This window comes from Seriola aureovittata, chromosome 1 (genome assembly GCF_021018895.1).
Source record: "Seriola aureovittata isolate HTS-2021-v1 ecotype China chromosome 1, ASM2101889v1, whole genome shotgun sequence".
In the NCBI taxonomy this organism is placed as follows: domain Eukaryota; kingdom Metazoa; phylum Chordata; class Actinopteri; order Carangiformes; family Carangidae; genus Seriola; species Seriola aureovittata.
Genome location: NC_079364.1, coordinates 1,419,401 through 1,446,597, shown reverse-complemented (window position 1 = coordinate 1,446,597; position 27,197 = coordinate 1,419,401). Strand labels below are relative to the sequence as shown.

The following is a 27,197-nucleotide window of genomic DNA, read 5'->3' as shown; positions in this document are numbered from 1 at the left end:
TAACTCCAGTCTGTCCTCAGTAAACCTCCAGCGGCTCAGATCACAGTGTGAGGACAGAGAGCTCAGGTGTCTCCGTCAGCTCCCTGCTTTCACCACATCACTGTTTACAACAGCCCTCCCTGAGGTGACACAGGATGTCCACAGACCCGCTCGACGTGGAGGTCTGACGGAGTCAACAAGTGGTTTACACGAGTACAAACATCGCTGTGGTGAGAGCAGGACTTTCTTCTGTGACCACAGAGCAACTTGTTTATAATTCACAAGCGTTTCAAAGGAAATATGTTGATTCAAAGTTTCTGTAAACAAGATTTTAAACAGCAGACAACTATTCTCTATGTACAGAAACAGTGGAGTAATGGCGTCCTGAGCAGAGAAGGAACTCACACACCACTGAGTTTTTATGTTGCTTGTTTTGCTAGCCGATAGCGTGTGCATGCTAGATGTCCCAGCACAGTAGAGTACGCAGCGCTCAGGTAATTTACTCCACTGAAGAAACTACGTGTTCAACTAAAAATGGCATCTGACAAAAAAAAAAGAGACCAGCTCAATCCCTGGTTGGCCAGTGGACCATCAAAAAGTTTTTACCGCCTCTGTCAGTGTCATTTGTTCGGCCGGTCCCAAAGATGCGCCCAAGGCTGAATTTCTTTCCCAGTCTGACCGTGGAGCAGATGCTGGTCTGGCTCTACTGAGAGAAGAAATCCTACAAGTATCACAGCAATGCTAGCGTGGAGCTAACAGTTGTGGTTAGATTGTGTATCGTTGGCTCTCGTGGACACAGGTTCACTTTATTCATTTGTCTGGAAGACGAGAACCACATCCTCAGTCCTGCTGCTACGTCAGTCTCACAAACACCCGGCACCTGATCTGGCCTCTCACTGGGCCTCTGCTTCAGATCGCCAAATCCAGGTAAGCCCTGAACTTCCCCCGCCCACACACACACATGCACATTTTAAGGTAGAAACTGGCCTCAGTCTAGATACTAAAGCAGGCTCCTAACAGCCTCCCACAAAGCTCTGAGTTACTCTGTTGTTTTTCTAACCGGGCAAACAGCCATCAGCGAACACAACACCAGACCTACAGTATCTGAATCAGTGAAAACAATCTGAGACCAGGGCAGCGCTTCAAGAGTCTGGAACCAGGCTCTGTGGTCGAGTAACACGACTCTTAAATCGCTTTAAATACAGAGTACACCAAGTTCATCACGGGTTCAAACTCCAGAGGATGGGAGGACACGGTGCGCTGGATCTGCAGTTTAGGGGGAAAGTGGCGTCTTTGCTGAAATCACCAGCTGGACTCAGGTGACTACACTTCATCATCTTCACCTGCTCTGAGACAGAATCATCATCGGACTCACAAACAGATGTTCTGCAAGAAGAAAAAAGAAAAGCTGCTTCTGAGCTTTCAACAAAATGTAATGTACACCACGCCGCCTCTGTTTTCATTTACATTACACTGTATTTATTTTAAGTGTTGAGGGATCTGTGGCCTGAGTTATAACGAAACGCTGCCACTCTGAAAGAGATCCACTGAAGGCTGATATTAACTTCAGATAAACTCTGGAATATGTTTTTGCATCATCATCATCTTTTTATCTGAAGTCCAGTCTGAACAAGAGGAACCATCGCATGTGGACACCTGACTATTCTGACCGTAAAAGAACGAGCCCATCTACCGGTCGTGCTGTGCAGCAGGTTATTATGACCCTTAGTTACGTTTTGTTGCTAGGCAACATCTAGTGGTCGTAGCAATTATGACAGGAGCAGAGGGGAAAAGAGTCGGTGACGTAGTATAAAGAGTGTGAAAGTAGCAGTTTATGTTGTTATTGTTACTGTAACCATGACAACAAAGTTCGTCAATGTTGAGGAAGTACTCAAATCACCACCTTTTCCTGAACCTAACCAAGCAATGACTGTTATTATAGTAACCATGGCGACAAAGGCAGGTACGCCACTCTCGGTACAGTCTGCGTGTTTATTATTGTAACCATGACAACCGAGGTCCAGTGCACCTGCCGCCTTCGGGGCGCTACGTCAGGAGACACTAAAACAAACGACCTGTGCGGTCGTTCAGGTCGGAGGTCGTTGTTGTTGCTTTAAGACGGACCTGAAAAACTGCGACCCTGTCCTTTAACAGCAGTTTAAAGATACAGTGATGTATTGTCTACGCACAGTATGTCTGAACCTCACATGACCAACTCTTCATTTGCCTGACGACGTGAACGCTCACAGGAACCTCTTCCATCTCCACCACTGACCGTCCTGCTCCGTCCGCAGAGCTGCAGCTGCTACCAGACGAGTGGAGGTCGTGTTGGAGCGGCAGCCTTTACACTTTCACACAATTAACAAATATCTTCACACAGTGGTGAGTACGTGTCAGGATAACAATGGTCAAACATGTCAGCAGATTCACACAGAGACTATAAATAAATTATTATGATCATTAAGAGGCTCAGATTTGATACGTGCACACCAGTGAAACCACAGCCTCCCACACACACACATACACACACACTAACACACACACACACACTCACACACCTAACAGGAAAAAAAAGCCTCACACATACACACCACACTGCTGAAACCACACACACACACACACACACACGCGCTGAGGCGTCTGCGCTGCAGCTTCCTCTCAGTAATTAGCTCTGAGTGTTAATCCCGTCTGAATTCTGCATTTCAACATCAAAGGGGACGTTCAACAAAGCCACCGCCTGAAATGAGAGCTGCAGTTATTTATACAGCCAGCTGCAAACACAAACATCTGCCTGCTGTTGTCTGTCCACTGGGCTCAGAGGAGAGGCGCCTTCTCCTCTAAAAGAAACCATGAGTGATGAGGAAGAGGAGACTTTGAGTTGGTTTCCAGTTACAGCCAATAAAAAATGAATCATTTTTCCTTCATCCTTCGTCTGATGATGAAGAATCTGAGGAGTCGAGGTGTAGACGTGGAGGATGGTGAGACATTGAAAATCAGGATTTGGAGGATTTAAAATCTCCTCCTGCTTCCAACAGTGAAACAGATGTAACTCCGACCTCACGTTTCATCTCAGGCGTCTAAATAAACCAGTACTGACAAAAAATGAAATGTTGATATCATGTTAACACATGAGGCTCGGGCCGATGTTCGATAACGTCACATATTGAGATACTAATATCTCAGCCTATAATCCACATATGGTAATACGGTGATGGCAGCTGGTGCCTCTGTAATTAAAGCTCAAAACGTCCAGCTCAATGTGCTCTACAAGAAAGACCATGAAAGCCGCCATGATGGATTTTCTGCAAATGAGCAAAAAATGTTCTACTTTAGCGACACTAAATTCAGGGGTGGTACACGTTTCTATTATAAATGAGCAAGATCGGTTGAAAAACATGGCCGCCACCAACCAAAATGTCTCCGCAAAAGGCGGGACTTAGCCAATATTGACTCATAACTCATCAACCATTTGTCCAATCATCATAAAACTTGCTGACTCTCTCCAACTCCCTACAATTATATTTGAGAGTAATTCATTTGACAGAAAAAAGAGAGAAAACACCTGATAAACAGTTAGTTAGAGATGAATTTGACTGATTCATCATTATTGTTCATTCTTTTAGCCACAATCATCGTGAAGTGAAAATCTGGAGCAGCTGGACAGAAGACATATGAAGACGTGGTTTCTGGGAAATGGGATTGATATTTTTTTTATGACACCAATAAATTTGTAAAATAAAAATTCTCCATTTTGAGACACCGCAGTGACATTGATGATTATATTGATCTTGTCCATGTGGACTTCCTCCATCCTCAGACTGACCTTTAGTCTGATGAGTCAGATGTGACAACATGTCGTCTTCCTTCTTGCTCTTCTGCTCACTGAGTCTCTACATCATCAACCTGAGAGGAAATTGTTTTAATGACTCATCAGCTGTCAGAGCAGTCACACACACACATGCACATGCGCACACACACACACACACACACACACTCACAGCTTTCATGTTCGTCAGCGTCTGTCCTGTCGTCTGTCTGCTGTGCAAACATTCGTGTGAGTGTGTGAAACCGAGCTGCTGTTTGTGGATCAGTTCTTCACCTTCGTCTTCCTCCTCCCTCAGATAAAACACTCTTCAGTCTCTGTCTCTGCTCTCCTCCGTCTTTTTCGGCCAAATAAGAATTAAATGCGACAGTTTGTGTTTGTGGCAGAGTTTCACTGCAGATCCACTTCCTGTCTGAGTGAGAATCATGGGAAACGTCTCCAGCGCCTGATGACATCTTTCTGAACAGGACGACTCAGTTCAGCTTTGCACTTCTCTTCCTAGTCTGAAACTAGCGAAGACGCTTTGCGCCGGGCGTGAGACGGGGCCCCTGAACGTCTGAGGTCACGTCAGCACTGACAGGCGGCTGCAGCTGCTGCTGACGAGTCCGTGACGCAGGCGTGTGCACGGCTTCCTTCTACAAACTGAGGCTGAGCTCCCTCCTCCTGGGCCCGATGTGTGGTGGGATCCATTCTCTCCCTCACATGTTGCTAACAGCCTCTGTTCTTTAATCTCCTCAGCAGCCTCCACATTACCTCAGAGTGGGTGTAATAACGGCAGACATATGGCCCCTGCACATGGAGCAGCAACACACTCCTCCAGCCTGTCAGCAGATGAAGCAGCAGCTTGTTCCTCAGCCACAGTTGGTGGTTCATTCAGTCACTTCTCCATCAGGTCTGTGCAGTAATCTCCAAACTGTCTTCCTTTACCTCCGTCTAGTTACTCTGAGGTAAACGACAGGTTCTTGCCCCTCTGCTGCAGATGTTATCTCGGGGTAATGTAACCCAACCCTCCACACAGGCGGCCATGACACTCACACAAACATACTCTCAATAGTTCATTTTATTTCTTCTAATGTGTCGTAAGTGCAATTTCTGCACCACTCAGACTGCGTTAAAAGACTGCTGACGTTAGAGATCCTAAAGAGCTCAAAACTCCAGCAGCACTTGCAGTTTACGGAAGAAGTTTATTAGTGTTGTGGCTTGCGGCCACAATGAAGGCCCACAAGCTGAAACACGTTGGTCTAATAAAGTTTATTATAGAGTTTTAACCGCTTTAGACTTTTCCCTCTCTCCGTGCACCTTGGAAGGAGGTGAAGTAGAAACTTCTACTCTGTTTCTAGACGTTGGAGATCCTCCAGCTTTTCCTCCAGCGGCACCACGAGGTTTGCATTTGGTTTACAGCGGAAACTGTTGGATGAAATCTGGATGAGATGTTCACGGTCCCCTCAGGATGAACTGTAATAACCCTGATGATCTTCTGACTTTTCCTCTAGCGCCATCATCAAGTCACATTTTTGGTTTATGAGCAAAATACTTGCAGAACTCATGACCCATCAGCCTCAGCTGAACTTGGCGTTCAGTGCTACGAACACATTAACTCAAACTGAAAGCGCAATAAACACGAACCTGTCTGAAAGAAGCTTTAATCTTGCAGCCTGATCTGCGGCGGTCACGTCTGCTCATCAACAACCGACGACTGACACGAGACGTGAAGCTTCTGAGGAAACACCTCAGCTCGTCCGTCGCATTGTGAACACGGCCGGTATCTGAGCGATCTCGTGGTTCAGCTCAGAGAACATCTCACACTCTCTCCCTATCTCCACCATCACCATCTTCGTGCAGCAGCTGTTTGTAGTCGTGGATGCGGCTGCGAATCTTCCGGCCCGCACTAACACAAACTCAAGTCTTATTCAACAGTAATGAACACTTGAACCTCCACACTTTCCCCCTGTGGGCGCAGCACATGCTTATGTATTGATACCACTGTATAATGTGTAACTAGCTGTAAGTGAAGGCTAATGAGCTGAGAGAGCCACCGCTGTTTACTCCGAAAATGCTAAAGCTCGGGCAAAACACAAATCCCTGATGGATAAATTATCTGACACAGAAAATTAATAAAGTTTTTCAGACTGGATCAAAGAGGGAGGAGGGAGGGGGGAGGAGGGAGGGGGGAGGAGGCGCCGTGAAGACGCCACTGTGAAAACACAAAACCACCGTCCTCCATCTGAAGATTTTACAGGATTTGGAGTTTGATATTTTTCCTTTGGTTAAATAGTTTTTTTAAAGTTGTTTTTTTTAAATAAAGCTCTTTTTTAAATGAGTTTAAAACCTGCACTATCATCAGTTTCTGCTTCACTCCACAGACCACGGCTGCTCAAGGAGTTTTATGAGAAAAAAATTCCAGGTTGCACTTGAACGCACCACGAGCCACCAGAGAACCAGATGAATTGATTGACCGGACGGCAGGGTCAGAGGTAATTCCTGGATGACTTTAGATTGTGCTTGTTTGTAAAAGGCAGTGGATAATTCTTGAATATTTGCATCTTGCTCCTGTTTACACAGGGACACGGATAATTCCTGGATGACAGCAGGTTGTTTTCTCTTTATTCAGGGCTGTGACTAATCACTGGACAACTGGGCTGAAGTTGTATTCCTTCATACAGGACGGTGAATAACCACTGGGCGACTCCACACATGCAGATATAATTCATGATGTAGTGGAATTTATACACTCACATCAGGTGGTTTCGAGAAAGGGATATTTCACATCATTGAAACGGAAATATGTTCAAACATTGTGACATTCAGGTCAGGAGCTCGGTCTAACCTCCAACAACCATCACTCATCTACACCTCCGTCTGTCTGCAGGTGATCTCTCCATCACTCCAGCTCCCTTCAGCTCACTGTGGCGAGCAGGAACCAGTTTATCTTCCTGTTGTCTGACCCTCAGCTCATGTCGCTCATGTGACAGCACACGCTGCCGTTTGGAGAAAGTAACTTAGTTGTTGAAGTTACTTAACGGCTGAGTTAGTTACAGCTTTAGTGGTTCATGTAAGAGTGATGTCATCAACACAAACAACCCCACCCCTTCCCTCCCCTCCCCCCTCCTGCAGAGAACAGTTGAATAATCTCCTGGCTGTTGTAATCCTGTGACATAACAGGCTGGCTGAACGCCTCCTGCAGCTTTTTCTCACAGACTGTGAATCTGGACCAGACAGCTTTAACACACACACACACACACACACACACACACACACACACGAACACACACACGCACAAGCAATCCTGGTTAGGACATTGTATTGACGTCCATTCATTGCGGAGAGCCAAACAATCACCAAAACCTGGGCTTTGGTCCCCGTGACAACTTCTGCTTCCAACACGGTCTGTGTTTATAACAGAGAAGGTCTGATATGTGTTTGTTCTATTGTAAATACAACAAATATATTCTGCAGATTTAATAAAAATTTAGACAAAAACTGGTGAAAACAGACAGAGAGAGAGAGAGAGAGAGAGAGAGAGACACGGTGAGGGTGGAGATAACCTTCTGGAAGGACAACTATCTCTTTCATAGAAAACAATAAAATCAGTCAGGTCAGCTGTTTGAGGTCGTGATAAATGATTTGGCCTCAAGTGCTTCAGTTCAGTCCGAAACATTCCCTCTGAAACATGGAGCATCCGTCCTCAGCCGGACTCTGGACGAGGCTGGACTGAGGTTTCAGGGACTTCAGGACTCTGTCAGAGGACGGCGGCAGAGGGCACCGCCTCTTCCTCCACCTCCACAAACCCCCAGAATCCCTTCACCTGACAGCTGAGATGTTAAAATGGCTGCACGCCGTAAGCACATTGTCAATGTCTTTTGACATCTAAGCTAACACGTTCCTCTGGGCCAGTTTCAGCTTCTGATGAGCGCTGTTGATGCCGGTGCTGTCTGCTGCATATGATGACAGAGTTTCACATCAAAACCAGACATCATACATTTGTTTGATGCATCAGTTGCTGCTGAATAATGTCCTTCTTCTTCTTCTTTTGTAGAATCCGCAGGTGTCTGGACAGAGCAGGGTGCTAGCACGTTTTCACACCAGTCCTGGGTTGGTTTGTTTTTCCACAGGTCGCCTCTTCTTCTATGCATCGTTACGAGTCGCTGTAGATCTCCCCACTGTATGACGTGATTTTTAATGGGTTGGGAGCCCACATATAGGAAACACATATAGGAAACACATATAGGAAACACATATAGGAAACACATATAGGAAACACATACAGGAAACACATATAGGAAACACATATAGGAAACACATACAGGAAACACATATAGGAAACACATATAGGAAACACATACAGGAAACACATACAGGAAACACATATAGGAAACACATATAGGAAACACATACAGGAAACACATACAGGAAACACATATAGGAAACACATATAGGAAACACAAGCCGCGATTCAACCAAAAAGTACCAGGAACTTTTCCTCAGGAACAAAAAGGTTCCTGTGATCTATTGTTGAAGAATATGCAAATCAGGCCGACGACGTATGGAAAAGCAATGGAGGTAAATGCACTACACCTCCAGTCCAGTATATACGGGACAAATTGCGTCCCGTATTGATTGTTGTCGTCCTTTATTATAAGTCTTGTTTCAGTTTTTCTCCCGGAGCTGTTTCAGTGTGGAAAATGTTGAGCTCGCTCGTTGCAGTCTTTTAAACATGGCGGGCAAAATAAAATGCAGCGAGTACTCAACCAATCAGAAATATTCAGCACTGCAGACCACACCCCTAAAGGAAAGTACTACCCCCGACCAGGGACTTTTTTGGGGGGTCTATCAATTACCCTGGTTCCTGCAGCGGAAACACGCACAGTTCCTCGAAAGGTTCCTGGGGAAAGTTCCTGCAGTGGAAACGCAGCCGTAGAGTTTTTACAGCGCTGTGATCTGTTCCACGTCAAACGTTACGAAACCGAAACCATCCCCACATCACGGCGGCAACACGACGACCTTTCTTCGGTATTACATCATCGTGTTCAGCGGCTGACATTAATCAAACTTCTTGTTGTTGACCAGCAAAGCTCAGACGTGCAAAGGAAACGACGTCAGCCTACGTTACCATGGTAACTGCAGCGACCTGCTGGTGCTGGTGTTTGAGGGACAACACAGGAACCGGGCATTTTCCACATCGTTAAAACTAAAACTTGAATTAATCTAAATAGTTTGATATTTTACCCGCCTTTACTTACACCATCACCGTTTAGGAGGAGAGCGTTTCACAATCAGTATTTTATCTAAGCTTCCTGATGTGCAATACTTTATCTCTTTATGTTTTTTCTTCTTCTGTTTTTATTGTTATGAACCAAAACACCAACGCAAATTCCTCAAATGTGAAAAACTACATGGCAATAAACCAGATTCTGACACTGATTTAAAAAAACTAATGATTATTTAATCTTGGGCTGCTGATGTCGCTTCTATATGTAGATTCAATCTAAAACATTCTCTGTGATGTTGGGTCAGGGTTCATGAATTCATCATAGTTTCCTTTGTGACTGTCTTAATGACGTGACTGACATTAACACCAACCGTTTTTATTTATTCAATCGTCACATTATATTTACTATTATTATATATATTTATTATATTGACTTATTTACTGAAAACCATCTCCTCTGTCACATCCACCACACTCCTCCTTTCCTGCTTTGTGCCTCCTCTGATATCACAGCGTAATTAATGTGACTGACAATTCCCAAAATAGTGTTTACAGGACTGAAGGTGTCGTGTTTCCAGACTCCACAGTCAACAATCAGACCCCAGCTACAAACAGCAAACACCACTACCAGTGGTTACTGAACAGAGACAGAAAACTCTGTTTATCCCACTGAAACTAGCAACACCAGCTCCTCTGAGGACAGACAGCGGGACAGAGACAGAGTGGAGCATCATCCCAGACAACAAAACATCTTTGACTGAGCTCAAGTGAGCAGCACAGGAAGAAAACTGACTTTAAAATGAAGATAATCAGAATCAAACAGTCCGTCACACTCCAGGATCATGTTTCCAACACACACACACACACACACACACACACACACTTCTTACCTTTCATGGCAGAAATGACAAAATACATATTTATAATCCAGACTCATGGAGGAAACAGCAGCAGGAGGATCCTGAGTGTGTGAGTGTGTGTGTTTGTGTGTGTGTGTGATCAGCAGCAGCTCTCTCTCTGCTCTGACATCCTGAGCTGCTGCTGCACAGCATGAGGATCCATGTGACTGTGACATCATCAGTCTGCCCCGCCCCTCCCCTGTCCTGCCCCTCTGATTGACACATCTGCTAGCCAATGAGAAGAAAGGGCAGGGTGGCGATTGCTCTGATAGGCTGTGTGTGTCTGTGTGTGTGTGTGTGTGTGTGTGTGTGTGTGTGCGTGCGTGTGTGTGTGTGTGTGTGCGTGTGTGTGTGTGCGTGCGTGTGCATGTGTGTGTGTGCGTGTGTGTGTGTGTGTCATACTAAAAACAAATGTACTAAAGAAAATTGACTGATTTCATTCAACATGAATAAATTGGATATTTATCTTTAAGCCCCTTTTTTAAAATAGTCAAATTGTTAATTTTTACTAAAAGAACATCGAAGAAAAAAGAAAAATAGAAGAATATCTGCATCTTTTTCAGGCGTTTTTCCTCAGATACACAAAACACTGGAGGAAGGAAATTGAAATGTATCAGCAGAGGAAACAGCATCTTGAGTTTAACATGTGGGAAAAGCAAATGTAACATGATTTTACATGTTTGTATCCCTTAGTTACCTCCAGCCAATAATACTCCTACAGTAACACTGGGTCTCTTCTTTGCACCTTAAAACGGGAGGCACCAGGTCGTATTGCCCTTCTAGCGCGGCTGCCAGCGTGCACGGGAAAACCTCTGCAGGTGGCCCAGAATGCAGCAGCAGAAGATCTGGTCCTCAACCAGCCAAAGACGCACGTCACGTCACTCCCTGTTCCTAAGTTGCATAAGTTCAGATCACTAATCGACACCTGCGGGGCGGACGCTGGCTCAGGAGCTTGAACTCCCTGACGTCTTCCCGAAGCCTTAATCCAGACTCTTCTTCTGTGGAGGAGCGAGTCACTAAATCTCCTCTGAGAGAACAAGCACACCTGATATGCTCTCTCTCTTTATCATTAGACGTTTAAAAAATGTCCTTGTGTTACTTCATGCACCTGCGGCCTTGTGTCTCTTGTGTCAGTTAGAATATGAACTGGGTGTTGAGGCTCTATTATCCTCTGTGGTTTGAATGTACCAGGCTTCTGCTGACAAAGAGGCCACGCCCTCAATTATACATACCTTTAGTCCATGATAATACGTAAACAGGTGAGTTATATAAATAGGTGAGTTTTATAAACAGGTGAGTTCTATAAACAGGTGTCATGAAGGAGGAAATCAGCTCTAGAGACCAGAACAGTTTTTGTACCAGGCTGTAAACATGTTTATTTCTGCTGTAAAGTTGGACATTTTAACATGGGAGTCTATGGGGACTGACTCACTGTTGGAGCCAGACTCTAGTGGTCGTTAGAGGAACTGCAGCTTCTGGTTCTTCAGTGTTGATGCTTCATGTTTCAGCCTCAGAGGTTGATGCTTGGTCTGGTGTTAAGTTTTCTACTTAAGTCTGTAAGTAAAGTTTTTTTCCTTACTTTGCTCTTTAAGGTCTTTAATTAAGTGATTCCTTAATTATAAGACTGAGATAAGGAGAAAAGCTTAAATATTTTAGTGAACATTTCAAGGAAACCTTAAGTAGAAGACTTAAAGGTGTTTTGTGCAACAGGGCCCTGATCCCATCAGGTGTTACTCGTGCTTACATGAAAGAGTAGATGCTGATCTCCTGTGTGTGTGTTCAGTAAAAAGCTGACATCACCTCTGCAGCTCATTATGTTGCACCTTGTTAGATCCTGTTTATTTAATCCAAACACGACAGAAATGTCAAACCAACAGATTGTGGTTTTTCTTGTGGAACTATTTCTTGGTGAGCAGTGGCCCATGACTTCCTGTAGTCTTGTTGACACAATGAGGTTGCCATGCAACAAATAATTAAAGCTCATAACTTCCCCATGAACCAAAGCGATGGGCCCACAGACACGGACCCTCCCTGAAGTCGTGCCGCTGCGTGTCTGAAAAAATAAATATGTGGTGGAAGGTTGTTTCTACCTGCAAGCTGTTAAATATAACACAGAAATATCCAAATGTAATTAGAAGAAGAAAAAATGTTGGTTTGTTTGTGTCACAGTTTAGTGTTTAAAGTCTTCGTCATCAGGACGAGAGCAGCAGCTCGATGGACACATCATCAAAAACAACCACACGTCTTGTTTTTGCTGCCTCTCCTTCACTTCACAGAAACAACCAGTTCAAAGAAACAAAGAGGGAGAGGAGACACTGATCAGACATGAAGAGGAAAGAACGGAGGTGTGAAACAACAGAGAAAACAACCAGAAGAAACCAAAGAGGAAGATGACACAGGACCACACACACAGAGTCGAAGCTGAGAGACGCAGTTTCTACAGAAATCTGTCCATCAATCACATCCACCCACTCCCCTATCCACACACACACACACACACACACACACATCTACAGATCATCAGCTGAGAGCGACGACAGGCTCCAGGTCTGATTGAAAAGATAAACAGTTTCACACGCTGGAGGATAAATCAGTTTCGACAGAATCAACTGCGAGAAGTCTAAAAGAAGATTTTTTCCCGGTGACCATGAGCAGCTGCAGCGATGCACCTGACGACATGAGAAATAAAACCCGGGATCACACGTCTAAGCCTGGAGGAAGTCCACCCTGCACATCACATTCATGATCAACGCTTTCTGGTCCAGATCTGAATCATTCAACACTGAGTATCTGCTGATACTGAGCGCCATCCGAAGTTTATACCTATTGAAATGTTGCTGTATCTGACAGTGAAATAACGCGCCTCATTGATCACGAGAGGTTTGATCCAGATTCTGAAGGTCCTGGTTCAAAACTGCAAAAATTGAGAAGCGAGAAACAGTCGTGTTACTAATTAATGTTAATGCTTTTATTAATTCAAACACAAAACTAACTTCTGTGTTGTTTGGGTAAAGTGTAAAGTGTTTATATTGTAGCCATGACAACAAGCGTCTCTAATGTAGAGGAAGTACTTATTTTAACCAGTACCAGGTTGGAACAAACGACCTGTGTCGTCGCTCAGGTCGGAGGAGTTGCTGCAACTTTCCCTCATGTCATATTTATAATTTAAGATTATAATGTTTTTGTTTTTGAACCCGGACCTTCAGTATTTGGATTTTAATGTGTCAGATACATATTGGGTCTGTGCCAGTACTACAGGACTTAGACGGGACCTGGACATCCAGAATGAACATCTGAAGGATTATAACTTTAAACCAGTTTTACTCCAGCTGACCAGCTGCTTCGACCCTCCACAGTAACAGGACGAGTCTCTCTGTGCATCAGTGGATAAAAACACAGAACTTCCTTTTACAAAATAAAGTTAATAAACCATATTTCAGCAGTAAGTGAGAGGACTGGAGTGCAGCTCGAGCTAACGGCTTCACCCAACATCCCACTCTGCTTCATAAAACAAATCCCGACTGAACCGTGGTCATCAGTGAAAACGATTAAGCTCCCTGAAAACAGCCGGGCTGAGTAAACATCAGAGTGAAGTCACTGAGGCTTCGGGCGAGAACGACTCCTGCCAGCAGAGAGAGGAAACTGAGGAGCAGCAGGAGATTCATTCTTCCTCCAAATTGGCAGAACAGGAGGATGATTTACGCTTCGAAAGGCTCGACGTCTGGCGGCGGAGCTCTCCGCCTCCCCTCATCACACCCAGTCAATAGATTCTCAGCAGCACGTTACGAGTTGTTTGGAAAATGCCTCCACAGCATCCGCAGGATCAGTGTTTCTCCCCCCCGATCATCCCGGGCACACACGACTGCAGGAGGATCTCACATTCATTATCCGTCCTTATCAGCTCTAATGAGAGGGACTCGACTCTGGCAGCGGTCCCCGGTCACACGTTCATCCTTATCTATCCCGCACACTCACAGCTCGCACATGTTTCACACTGGAAACTGCTTCTAAAGTGGAAAAAATAAACTTGCACTGCGCCGCGGAGATCAGGAGCTGCATTCAAGACTTTCAACAAACATCTCAGGATAATCTACAGACCTCACCGTGAACCGTCCACTCCCTGCGGAACAGGAAGAGGAACACCCAATAAACACTGTCGACAGATCTCAAGATGTTCACAAAAGCTGAAGGTGCCGAGCAGCACGTTCATAACATCATCAGGACACGGGAAGGAATTACAGATCTGATACCAACGAACATCCAACAGCCAAAACACCTCAACACAATTATCAGACACTTTCCAAATTAACAACCACATTACTGCAGAATAAACAAGCCTGTCCCAGAGCTGAGGATTCTGGGAAGTCAGCACAACCTGCAAATCATACACCTCAACAGTCAGTGTGGTGGCAGCCAGATAAACCAGGAAGAGCAGTGAACTTACATGTGTGTGTCTTCTTCACCGCAGCCGACAAACCTGCAAGACAGAAAAAAACAGATAGTCATCATTTTTCAATCGGCTGTGGATCGTGTTCGTGTTGTCGCTCGTGGCTTCGTCAGGTTATTGTGGAGGAAACGACATCTCACTGTGCTCAGATCTGACGTGAAGGAAGAAGAACAGAGGCTGAGGCTCCGTCCACACTGCTGCTGCTTTAGTTTTAAAACTCATTTCTTCAGCTCAGTTTCTCCTTTCAGGCGGCTAAAACAGAGACTTTCAGAAACTCTTTTATTTTGAAAACTTCGGGGCTGTGTTGTCGTCTGGACAGGCGAAAAGAGAGGCCTTTGGAGACAATGACGTAGACACCCACGGTCTCTCCTGATTGGCTCTCATCAGCCTGGACTGCCAGCGGTGAATACAACATGGTAATGAATTACACGTGTTGCTGACCTTGTTGTCTTTGCTCGCAGCTGTTGTTCAACCTGCTTCCTGTTTACACCGGCTCGCACATGCCCAGTGTTTGTGATGGTCACGTCACGTGATAAGTGTTTTCAGGTGTGTTTTTCTGATCTTCTCAGGATTATACTGTGTGTAAATGATCGTGTTTAATAAATATTTATGTGTTTTAATTCACAGGCTGAACGTCACACCTCCATGAGCGAGTCGAGTGTCTGTGGTGCGTTCACTTGTCTGTAATGACAGCAGGACAGTGAGAACTGAACGCTGTAAAAGTAAACTTTAGAGGAGAGTGTTGTGAATATTACAGATGTGGAGAAACCAAGTTAGGATGACGTACGCACGGACCCTTTTTTATATAAATGTATAAAATTAAAATCGTGGAGGAATCATGGTTTGAATTTCTGCTGCAGTGGAGCTGATTAGTCCTGAAAACGGAGGATAAACCACAGAACATGACCTCACGAGTCCATGAAACCACAGCGGTGAACACTTCCTACAGATTGTGAAATCATTTCATTACATGAGAAAGTCCGAGACGGTGAGGAAGACCAGTTCATTCTTCATCAGCACTTAGAAAACGTCCCTAACCCAGATCAGTATGTGTCTGACGCCTGCAGGTTTATCTGTTCGTTAAAGTTCCTTCGTCCTTCACAAACAAACAGACGTCACAATGAAACGACTCAGCGTGTCATCGGACCCGAAGTGAGTCCGACACTTTGTGGTGAACGTTGTCACTCAGCGGCAGAGTGTGACGCAGCTCGACGTCTGTCTGTTCTCCAGAGGGCCGCGTGGGGGGGGCAGACGGACCTGGGGCCAAAATCTGTCGGGGCCACAGTGACTCTCTCCTCTGGTGATGCTCCGCTCACTCAGCCCATCTGGACAAGGTCAGAGTGAGTGTGTGTGTGTGTGTGTGTGTGTGTGTGTGTGTGTGTGTGTGTGTGTGATCACAAAGTGTACATGTGTGTCCATCTGTGGGTCTTTACATGTCAGTGGAGCTGCAAAGTGTTTTTCAGTGTCAGTGTTACTGAAACCCGGGACTCCGACACATGATGTAACAACCTGCAGATTTATGGAGTAAGAAGATATCCACAGACGCAGGTTCAGTTTGTGTTTAACGCCCCGACCACTAGATGGCAGCGCTGTGATCTCCCCTCAGCTGTTCCACTCTTCCACTCCAGCGTAACAACATAAACTGCGAGACAAAGTAGCGTGTGGCTGCACTGCTAACGTTAGCATTAGCAAACCTAGCTGTCTGGTACCACGGATGGCGGAGTTCCACCGGCTCCCACGGCGAACAGAGTGTGGGCTTGTTTTGGCTTCCACAAGGAGATGGACAGGAGCCGCGCTGTTTCCACGCCAAAATCAAAAACTCACTTAGCAAAACGCCATTCTGATGTACAGCTAACGGCTAACGGCTAATAGCTAGAGTTAATGAGTGGATCCCTCTCCACTCACTCTGGAACAAGTCACCACCGACCTCAACTCTGCAACCAAAGTAACTCAGTAAATTCTTCATTTCATTTGCAAATACACATTCTAAGGCTCAATTTGGGCCGCCCAGGTAGATTAACACCCGCCCAGGTAGATTAGACCCGCCCAGGTAGATTAACACCCGCCCAGGTAGATTAGACCCGCCCAGGTAGATTAGACCCGCCCAGGTAGATTAGACCCACCCAGGTAGATTAAACCCGCCCAGGTAGATTAGACTCGCCCAGGTAGATTAACACCCGTCCAGGTAGATTAAAACCCGCCCAGGTAGATTAGGATGTAGATTAACACCCATCCAGGTAGATTAACACCCATCCAGGTAGATTAGACCCGCCCAGGTAGATTAACACCTGCCCAGGTAGATTAACACCCGTCCAGGTAGACTAAGACATGCCCAGGTAGTTTCTGGCCACACACCTGCCTGAGCTGCTGCTGCAGTACCTGAGTGGAGACTAGAAGCTTCTCTGTGCGTAGCGTCTACCGACAGCCTGCATGTGAGGCGTTCAGGGAACATCTGTAAATTGTAGCTACAGAATAACCTGCATTACACTCTCTTCCTCCTACTACATGAGTCTTTATGTACATGGGTCACATTTCTGTCAACGCACAGACATGAGTTTGGGAACCACTGCTCTAACCTAGAGTACAAGAACAATCCTGTTTCTTTATTTCATGTCTTCTGGAGCAGACGCTAACCTTTTGGCAGCTGTTAGCGTTAGCCTCAGTCTTTTATTACGTATTAATTATTACCATTATCATGTATTTAACCGTAACGTGTATATTTAAGATGCTTTGACAGGGTTCAGTCAAGTTCAAGTCAGGAGGAGATGAAGTTTCAACAACTCACATCTTTAATGTTCATCAGCTTCAACTGATTAAATCCGTCAGCCGACAAACTCAACAGCTAGAAATGAACAGCTGTTCAGGTTCAGGTGCAGCTGTTTCAAAATTAACTTTGAATTTCAAAGGTAAATACATTTAGTTTAAAACCTCATGTTGCGGCAAATGGTCAGTTACCTGAACGAGTACGGTGTTACCATCACAGACAGGAAAGATGAACAAACTATGACACTAAAACCCAAGTTGTAATAAACTATAAGTTTGTTTGTACGTATGTGTGAACTCCCCGACGCTGGCGTCTCTCTGGAGGAGGCGGTCTTGGTGGAAAAGTCTGATTGGATCAAAGTGATCTGTAAATATCTCAGAGGAGGTGAAGTGTCTCTGACAGGATCCTGCTGCTGACGCTCACCCTCACTGAACCTGAGTCCTGATGCTGTCAGATAACGCTCTCACCTAATGCTGATCTCATCTGCTTCCTGTCAGATGACTCAGAGCGAACGCTGAGCGCACTGTGGTGTTACTGAGAGAGCCTGAGCAACGTGCACCGGGCCACGCACGCACGCTGCCGAGGAAGAGAGAGGGGGAAAAAATTAAAAAAGGTAAAAATAAATGATCCGGTTGATTTCATTGATCATCGAACGCTGACCTGGAAAACAACTTGATTAAATGTGGCTGCAAAAAAAACCCTCATCAGCAGAAACACGGTGTTTGCAGGTCCAGTGGGCGTCGACATTTATCTGCAGCGACCTTTGATTGCCTCCAAAAATGAATCCTGCACACACAAACACAAACACACACACAAACACAAACACACACACACACACACACACACACACAGACTTCCCCCTGCACACACTTCATATTTCAAAGACGTGATAACAGGCGCTGTCTTCAAGGACCTACAAGGCTTTATCATGGAATCTAGGCCAGATTAGAATATTCATTAGCTCTGCCCTTTTCAACTCCAGGATGCAGGAGAGGGAGGAGACGCTTCAGCTCCAAGAAAAAAAATTTTTCTTTAAAACCCAGAATATTTCAGGCTTCAGCGAAAAAAAACGATTGAATCAAAATGATGTGAATCAACACAACATCCGGAGGAGGAGAGAACTGACTCTGCTGTCAGGGAAACTTTGATAAGTGAGAGTGATGAATGAAACAACACGGAGACATTTAAATACCAGAAATATTGTTTTGCATCTCTCTGTAGTCAGTTTGCGTCTTGTTGAAGTTGGTTTACGTGTCTGTGGCAACCAGTCCTCCAACCTGAACAACCACACAAGTCTGATACGACCCACAGGAGCGTCTCCTGAAATAGCGCCCCTATGGCGGCAGGCGTACCGGTCCTCGGTTGTCGTGGTTACAATAATAAACTAACGGAGAGGCCTGTTCAGTAATCCACCCATGTGTACGAATCAAGCATCAACCTCTGGGGCTGAAACATGAAGAACCAGCAGCTGCAGTTCCTCTAACAACCACTAGAGTCTGGCTCCAACAGTGAGTCAGTCCCCATAGACTCCCATGTTAAAATGTCCAACTTTACAGCAGAAATAAACATGTTTACAGCCTGGTACAAAAACTGTTTAAGGCTCTAGAGCTGATTTCCTCCTTCATGACACCTGTTTATAGAACTCACCTGTTTACATTTTATTAAGGACTACAGTTATGGAGAATTGAGGGCGTGGCCTCTTTGAGTGACAGGTGGGTGAGCGTACGCTTGCCACAAACAGACGTGCACTGAATCTCAGCTCCACACACGCCCCTCCTCTTTGACCATTTGTAGATTAGCAGAGAGTTAGGGGGCGGAGTCAGACACTGCCAAGATGGCGACGTTGGAGCAGCTCACTCTGAGCTTCAAATCTGCTCTTCAGAAACCTGCAGGTGACATCACAGAGGCAACATCCATCTTTATTTACAGTCTGTGGTGCGAACACACACTGCAGCAGGTGTGAGCTGCTGATTCAATCTATGTCATGACCTCGTGGTTAGCGGCTAGCACAGCTAACAGAGACTTTTTAAGTTACTTTCTAAATGAAGCTTCTGGAGGATTGTATCTCAGACACATTAGAGTTTGGTGTGTCCACAGTGGACATGTGAGAACCAGACTGTGAGCAGCAGGTTCTGGTCCAGACCACATCAGGACTGCAGATGCAGATGCAAAAAGTTTGATGCCGAGTCCCGTATCCGCAGAAACGTATGGTCTGTCTGTAAAATCAATCAAACTGCTCTGTGATCAGCGGCGGGTGAAGTGCTCCCTCTCCTCTCCAGTCTGCTCAGTCCGCCTCCTCCTCCTCCCTGCTCCGCTCTCAGCCTCTCTGCAGTCTGTCACAGATCACACACTGACACACTGACCCAGAACCTGCAGCTCGCTGCTGAAATATTCAGAGCTCCGCTGAGGAGAGGAGACGAGTCTGACTGAGGACGCAGTCTGACACTCAACGTCTGGAGGGCAGGAAGTATCAGACATCTTCAAATATCTCCAGCCTCCATCAAAACACATCCATGGACAAAGATTTCAAAATAAATTTCTACATGTTTATAATTCATCTTTTTATGTTTATAATTTGGTTATGATGACGTGAGACGTTTGAACTGTGAGGACGAGGCAGTTGGAGCTTCTGTAAGTGGAGCTCTCATCACTGCTCATGTAAAATACATTCTCCGGTTTTTCCTAAACACGACAGTGGAGGAAGATGAGTTTTTAACTGTGGTCCGTTTGTCAGTATCAAACCAAATGATCCTTTCAAGTCAAGAAACCTCAATTACTTTTTCAAATAAATGTAATTAATCATCCACCAACATAATGTGATCACTGATGTTCGCTTTAACTTGCCAGCACACATACTGAAATCTCTCTGTGTCTGAGAGTGGTTCTGTTGGACACTGTTGTCTGACTGTGGAAACACAAATGAAGAAGAAGAAGAAGAAGAAGAAGAAAACTATTCCTGGAAAGGTTCAGAATATCCAAACAATGAAATAATCTATTGGGAAAAAAAGTTTTGTTGCTAGGCGACATGTAGTGGTCGTAGTAATGATGACAGGTGCGAAGGGAAAAGTGTCGGTGACGTAGGATAAAGAGAGAGAGAGTCTACGTCACGACGAGGTGGTGGCGGACGGATGAATGTGAGTTCGATTCCCATGTAGAAGTAGCAGTTGTTTCTATTACTATTGTAACCATGACAACACAGATGGTCTAATGTTGAGGAAGTCCCTTTTTTAACCCAAATCTCGATCTTTTCCTAAACCTAACCAATCCATGACATTATTATAGTAACCATGGCGACGAAGGGAGGTACGCCGCTCTTGGTACAGTCCACGCGTTCATTATCCTAAACCATTTTTATTGTAAGAGTTTAATTGATGTTACTATAAAATCTTGAAGAGACAATCAACAATTATGAAAACTGATTAATTACTTGGGTTTTTTGGGACCAACTAGGCCTCAGGGAACATACCATCAACATTTTCATTCTATAAACCAACAATAAATGATAAATCATGAAAAAAATAAGACAGATTAATCAATAATCAAAATAATTGTTAGTTTCAGACTAAATTTATCATCTGAAACCTTTTATTCAGATGTACTGCGATGGTTGGGAGTTTCTGGCGCCTTGTTCTCCTCCATAATTCATCAGTGGAGCTGAGCAGAAAGCAGCAGCAGGAGGACACACATGAGGGACGTGGAGGCAGCGTCCCCGCAGGGTCGGACCGGCCCGGGACGCCCCGGTGCAGGAGGAGGAGGCGGCGTGGAGAGTGGATCCCTGAGGGCGCTGATGGATGGAGGAGAGGGACGTTTGCTCACAACGAGCTGAGAGAAGACGAAGAGGCAGCTCAGACGAACATCTACAGCTCAGCCTGACATAATGAACTCTTCAGCAACAACAACGTTTCCTCTTATCTGTCGTTTGTCTCCGGTTCTTTCTACACACTGCTTCCCTCCACACACTCCCTGCTCATGTATTTTTCAGTCAACTGTCTGCTTTTGTTCTGCTTTTCACTTTCCTGCCCAACGACTCGATCTGGTTTGAATTTGACACAAATATTCTGCAGCTGAAGTCTATTAAAATCATTTTCCAACAACATGACTGCATCTGTTTAAAACTACCAGAAGACACTAAAGAAAAAGCATGTGTTACGTTGTTTCCAGGATGAGGACGCTTCCTGGGATTATATTCCAGCTGTGGTAACAGCACCACCTCCCTGCAGCATGTTGTTTATGTGCGTTTCACCTTGACAAGAAGACATTTCTGGACTAATGTATGCAATCCTAAAAAGGTTTTTGGCTTTTATTCTAATATGACAATGTCATTTCTTTCAGCTCCTCCTGCAGAGTTTATTTTTTTACTGTCAAAAATTGAATTATTTTTGTTCCATTCAGTCTCAAATAACTTCAGAGGTTTCCCTCTCCAACCGCACAGTCACAGCTGGAGCTCGTCAGTGATCGGAGCACGAACTGCAGAGATCGACTGGATCAACTGACACATGTTGGAGGGAGGAGCCGATCTGATCAGTATGAACGGAGCGGGTTAAAGGAGTCCTCTGTAGTTTGTGACCACTGGTGGAGCTATGATCAAGTCCCTGGTGTCTGTGTATACATGCACACAAGGTCACACCAAGAATCAACCAGAAACATGAAGCCAACACTGAAGTGACAGAAGCTGCAGTTCCTCTAACGACCACTAGAGTCTGGCTCCAACAGTGAGTCAGTCCCCATAGACTCCCATGTTAAAATGTCCAACTTTACAGCAGAAATAAATAATAATGTTTACAGCCTGGTACAAAAACTGTTTTGGTCTCTAGAGCTGATTTCCTCCTTCATGACACCTGTTTATATAACTCACCTGTTTACATTCTTATCAAGACTTAAAGGTATGGAGAATTGAGGGCGTTGCCTGTTTGAGTGACAGGTGGCTGCTGTCTCAATCTGCTAGCCGTCTGCTCGGCGTCACCTCAGCTAATTTGAATCACTCAACGTCACCTATCAGCTGTGTTGTGGTGTTGGTGCCTTCATTCAAATATAAGGCGGATAATATGAGTTGCTTAACTAGCTAATTAGCCAGCAAATTAATTAGCCTTGGGTTAGCCCAATGGCGCTATCAGGACCGTATGCGTGCCACAGTTATTAAACCATCATGCATCGAAGTCTCGGCTCCACACGGACCTCTTTGATCATTTTGGGATTAAATGGGAGTTAGGGGCGGAGTCAGACACTGCCAAGATGGCAACGGTGGAATAGTTGACCTATGTGTGACGTCACGGAGGTCACACTTGAAAGTGGGGAATGTGATACATAAACCTGGTGAAGACGTCACATATTTCCACTCATGATGACGGAGGCGGGAACATGACAACAAGCAACAATACAGGTTTTTAAAAAATCATGTTTTCTTGTTTCATGTTTGTCAGACGTCACTGATTCACACAGTGTGTGTTTGTATGAAAGACTGAAAGTGAGCAGGGCTCCACAGGGCACCTCTCAGGCCTGATCTCTGTCACATTGAACTCAAGACCTTTCAAGACCTCTCAAAGACCTGCAGACAGCCTGTGACCTGAGGCGCAGGTGTGTCAGGTGTCAGTCTAAACGCAGAGTCTCGTCCTCCAGGCTGCAGCAGGTACAGCCTGCGCCGTCACAAACTTCTGTCGCGGCTGCTTCGCTTCATCTGAAATCTGTGTTAAAGCTCCGAGAGACGTGAAACACGGCGGGCTGACAACAGAGATGGAGAGAATCCGTCTCCGTCTCCGTCTCCCTCAGAGCCTCGGCAGCGATTACAGCTCCTGCATCTTATAATTGTTCAGAGCGAGCGGCTCCTCGTACCAATTATAGTGCATTAGCAGCAGCCGCCAAAGTCATTTCAGCAGCGCTCATCAGGGAGCTCAAGACAAAAAGAAACACCCATCCTCTCGCTGCCTTCACTCGCCCACAGCATCAGATGAACTGAGGATTTAAGATAGTGGAGATAAAACGAGATTTAAGGATTAGACAGAGAGATGAGAGTGAACTCTCAGTGACTTGTTTTAATAAGACAGAGGAAGTGAGTAACTGAGGATGACAGAGTCTTCTGTAGTAAAACAGCGCAGGGGAAGATGATGTACATTAAAAACATGACGTGTAGACAGAGGGAAAACATGATCTAACAGTAGCTGCAAACATTAATTATTCATATATCCAGTACGTTTTACCTGCCGTCACTAAGCAGTAAAACAACAACACAAAACCGCAAAATCTTTTCTCTTTAAAGGGCATTACCACAAAGTGATGTGTCACTTTCACAAGACACAGATGAAGAGAAGAGCGGAAATATTTTTGTGCAGCAGAAGTGGAGATCTTCAGATTTTTAGTTGCTAAGGGTTAAAGCCCCAAAACACTGAATACTAAACTTCCCATTAAGCAACGGGACAGCGTCTCTCATCAGACCCCTCCCTTCCCGGCAAACAGCTGTGACTCTTATCTGACGGACCACACGCTGGGATTGAAGCCAGGACCTTCTGCGTGTAGAGCAGACGTGATGACCACTCCACTATTAAACCACTGGGATGTGATTCCTTCTGATCTAATCTCGGTATAAATTGAATTTTTTCCCTCTGTAGGAAAGATTACAAATTAGTCAATTAACAGCGCCGGAGGCTTGAAGACATGTTGGTTACCACTTTACTTCAGTTCTGCCTCTAAAGACACACTTGTGGACCATATTATGTGGAGGGTTAATCTCTCAGCAACAGTTCAATTAATGAGTTAGTTTCCCTGAGACTTTGCTTTAGCATCAGTAGAAATGAGACATCACCATGGTTCCACTGGGGGTTGAACCCAGGACCTTCTGCGTGTAAAGCAGACGTGATGACCACTACACTATGGAACCACTGTGATTCAGGCTTTGTTCTTAATCTGGGTATAAATGATGATAACAATAATAATCTTGCATTAGGTATAAAGGACCTTCTGTAAATGTTCTTGTTTGCTGTTGCGGCTCTACAGCGACTTGTTTTGGTGATTTCTTTAAAAAGGTGATGAACAGGATCCGACACAGTTAGTGGAGCTTTCTGTTCCACCCACAGTCTGTAAATACACTCCAGTTGTTTCTGCTCTTTCTATAAAATAGTTCCTTTAGTTTGACATGAGTTCAGCTTTTTTTTTCTTTGACTAATGTGACAGTAAACTGAATCTTTACTCACAGAATACAAGGTCCAAAGCCCTATCAGCCATGTTCTCATTTTATAGGGGGTGGGGGGTGGGGGGGGGTCATGTGACTTCCTGAAGGCCAAGAAATAGTACTGCACTTCTATCTTATCTTGTCATCAAACTGTCACCAAGAGGAAAGCAAATACTGTACGCTGAACTTAAAATGTGGAATTACTCCTTTAAAAGTCATTGTATTTATATATTCTACAGCTGTGCACATTCTCCATGTAATCACACTGGAGCTGAGGTTCATAAGCTAATATGACAAGAGTACAATGCACACACACACACACACAAACACACACACACACACACACCTTAGTAACACACAGGGCTGGTGGTAGTTGTTTCCTGTCTAACCGCAGTAACGTTCGCTGACACCTCAGACTCTGCGACACATTAAAGAGCAGGAGCTTATCACCAGCAGCCAAACACAACTGACACACACTGCTGCTGCAACTGAAGCAGCTCCACACACTGTGTGCTGCTGCAGGTACCTGAGCCGGGGAAGCACCAGCAGCCAAACACACAGCCGTCAAACTCCGACAGAGAGACGTCTGTGGTCTCTGAAAGTCCCCGCTCTGCTTTTATCTGGAAAGAGTTGATCTGCAGGCTGCAGGACTCAGTGCGCTCTCTCTACCTGTCCTGTTACCTGCCTCAGTGCACCGTACACTGACACAGGGGGAAGCTTGGTGGGATTCAACACTGAAGCTACAGAGGCTGGAGGTTTTACAACATACAAGAAAAAAAAATAAAATACTGCACCTTAGTTTTTATCAAACAGGAGGAGGAAATAGAGCATTTGTTGGGGACTATTTTCAGCAGCGGATGAATCCAGATGTGCTGTAGTGAGTATTTGGAGCAGTGGTACGGTGTGTGTGTGTGTGTGTGACTGAGTCAGAATAAAATACAGAGCGTGTGTTCATGGTGATGAAGGAACATGTCTGAGACTCAGTGATGTGTTTTAAGAGTTTGTGGAAACGATGGAGCTCAACGACTCGGAGGAGTCAGATATATCACAGGACTCAAACTTTTAAAGCTCCATATTTTCTTTTAAGAGAGGAGGCTCTGAGCCTCTCTTCTGATTGGCTGACTGTTTTCTGAGTGATCCAATAAAAATATAGCAGATTTCAGGTAAAAACATTCAGAGAAACCAAATCCTGCAAGGTTTGGATGGTGGGTCCAGGTGGGCGGGGCTTGGTGACTGCTTTGTTGTGACATCACAAAGTTCCAGAAGTCCTGACGGCTGGTTTTAAGGCTCAGTTTCTGAATACAGGCTGTGTGCATTTCTCTGTGGACTGAGGCTTTGATACTTTCACAGTATTAATATAGAAGCTAGAGCTGATCTATAATCACACTACACATGGACACAGACCTTTACACTGGAGCAGCTTTAAGATAAATAAATAATAAAAATAGTTTGAACACAAATTGAAATCAGTTTCTTTAGACTCTACAGCAGTCACTCAGTGATACAACTTCATCTGCCTTTGTGTTTCACACCCACTGGCCCTTTAGCAACAATCTCACCCAACACACACACACACACACACACACACACACACACACACACACACACACACACACACACACACACACACAGATCATCCCCTCCCATGCATATTAAATATATTAAATAGATGGTTTGAGCCTCTCGGTGCTCCACTTGGACTTCATACTGAGAGAAAACATGCTGCTCAGCCTTCTGTACCCCCTCCACACGCACACAACACACACACACACGCACGCACACACGCACACGCACGCACGCACGCACACACACACACACACACACACACACATACACACACACACACTCCATCCCCTTCCCGCCCTAAGGGCCCCCATATGGACCCCGATGGATGAGCCTTTTCAAAGCTGCTCGCACAGACGTGAGCAGACAGCCCTGCACATGGCAAACAGAACATACACAGATAAAACAGTACAGTGGAGTTTGCATTTTTCCACCTCCAGTTCCTTCGTCCTGAACTTTCTGGGGTTTTTTGTTTGTTTTTTTAATGTGTTTTTATGGGTTAAATGACTGAATAAGGTCTGAGTTAACACAAGCTCAAGATAGTTTCACGTTTCATGTCCTGTTTTAGTTTCTGCAGTAAAGTGAGAGCAAATGTGAAACTGCCATTGAGCCCGTGTGTTGTTTGCTTGAAGACATGGTCATGTGGTTTCATAGTGTAGTGGTCATCACATCTGCTTTACACGCAGAAGGTCCTGGGTTCAATCCCCAGTGGAACCAGACTTATGGCCTCAGTCAACACATGTTGGATTGTCCCTCAGCTGAAGGAAATCTCACTGTGATAAAAATACTTCACTAAAAATACATTTTACTATTTTGGTCCCAATCAACTACAACTCCCAGAAGGCTTTATGAGAACAGAGATAGATTTAGCAGAGCAGGTGTAAACATGTGGTTTCATAGTGTAGTGGTCATCACGTCTGCTTTACACGCAGAAGGTCCTGGGTTCAATCCCCAGTGGAACCATAATAATGTCTCTTGGCTAAAGCAAACTCTCAGGGAAACTGAACGCTTACTTTAAAGCCTCCTGAGAGATCTAACCTCCCCAAAATATGGTCCTCAAATGTGTCTTGGTTTAAGTCAATTGCCAACAAACATAGCTAAACTCATCAGGGTCAACATCAGGCCTCCCGGTTGTTAATTGACCAGCTCACAATCTTTCCGACAGTGGAAATAATTCAATTAATATCCACGCTAGATCAGAAGGAAACACCATCACAGTGGTTCCATAGTGTAGTGGTCATCACGTCTGCTTTACACGCAGAAGGTCCTGGGTTCAATCCCCAGTGGAACCATTAATTGTCTCATTGTTAGTGGGTAAGATGAATAAACTCTCCTTTGCTTTGTGAAGCCA

The 27,197-nt window shown here is 45.0% G+C and overlaps 1 protein-coding gene and 4 non-coding genes across 6 annotated transcripts in view; 3 read left to right on the top strand and 2 right to left on the bottom strand.

The window, feature by feature from the left end:
* Positions 1 to 27,197, bottom strand: part of LOC130167202 (nuclear receptor ROR-alpha A-like) — a 69,609-nt gene that overhangs the window by 11,896 nt on the left and 30,516 nt on the right. Inside the window, exon 2 of one of the 2 annotated variants that reach the window (XM_056373170.1) lies at positions 14,355 to 14,387. In XM_056373170.1, coding sequence (XP_056229145.1) covers positions 14,355 to 14,387 — 33 coding nt within the window. Of the gene's footprint in view, positions 1 to 9,901; positions 10,024 to 14,354; positions 14,388 to 27,197 lie in introns of those variants that run through there. The other variant, XM_056373176.1, reaches the window with a different exon arrangement.
* Positions 23,920 to 23,992, bottom strand: trnav-uac (transfer RNA valine (anticodon UAC)). Its single transcript has one exon. It is a non-coding gene; the product is annotated as a tRNA-Val (tRNA).
* Positions 26,491 to 26,563, top strand: trnav-uac (transfer RNA valine (anticodon UAC)). The gene has a single exon. It is a non-coding gene; the product is annotated as a tRNA-Val (tRNA).
* On the top strand, positions 26,737 to 26,809 carry trnav-uac (transfer RNA valine (anticodon UAC)). Its single transcript has one exon. It is a non-coding gene; the product is annotated as a tRNA-Val (tRNA).
* Positions 27,066 to 27,138, top strand: trnav-uac (transfer RNA valine (anticodon UAC)). The gene has a single exon. It is a non-coding gene; the product is annotated as a tRNA-Val (tRNA).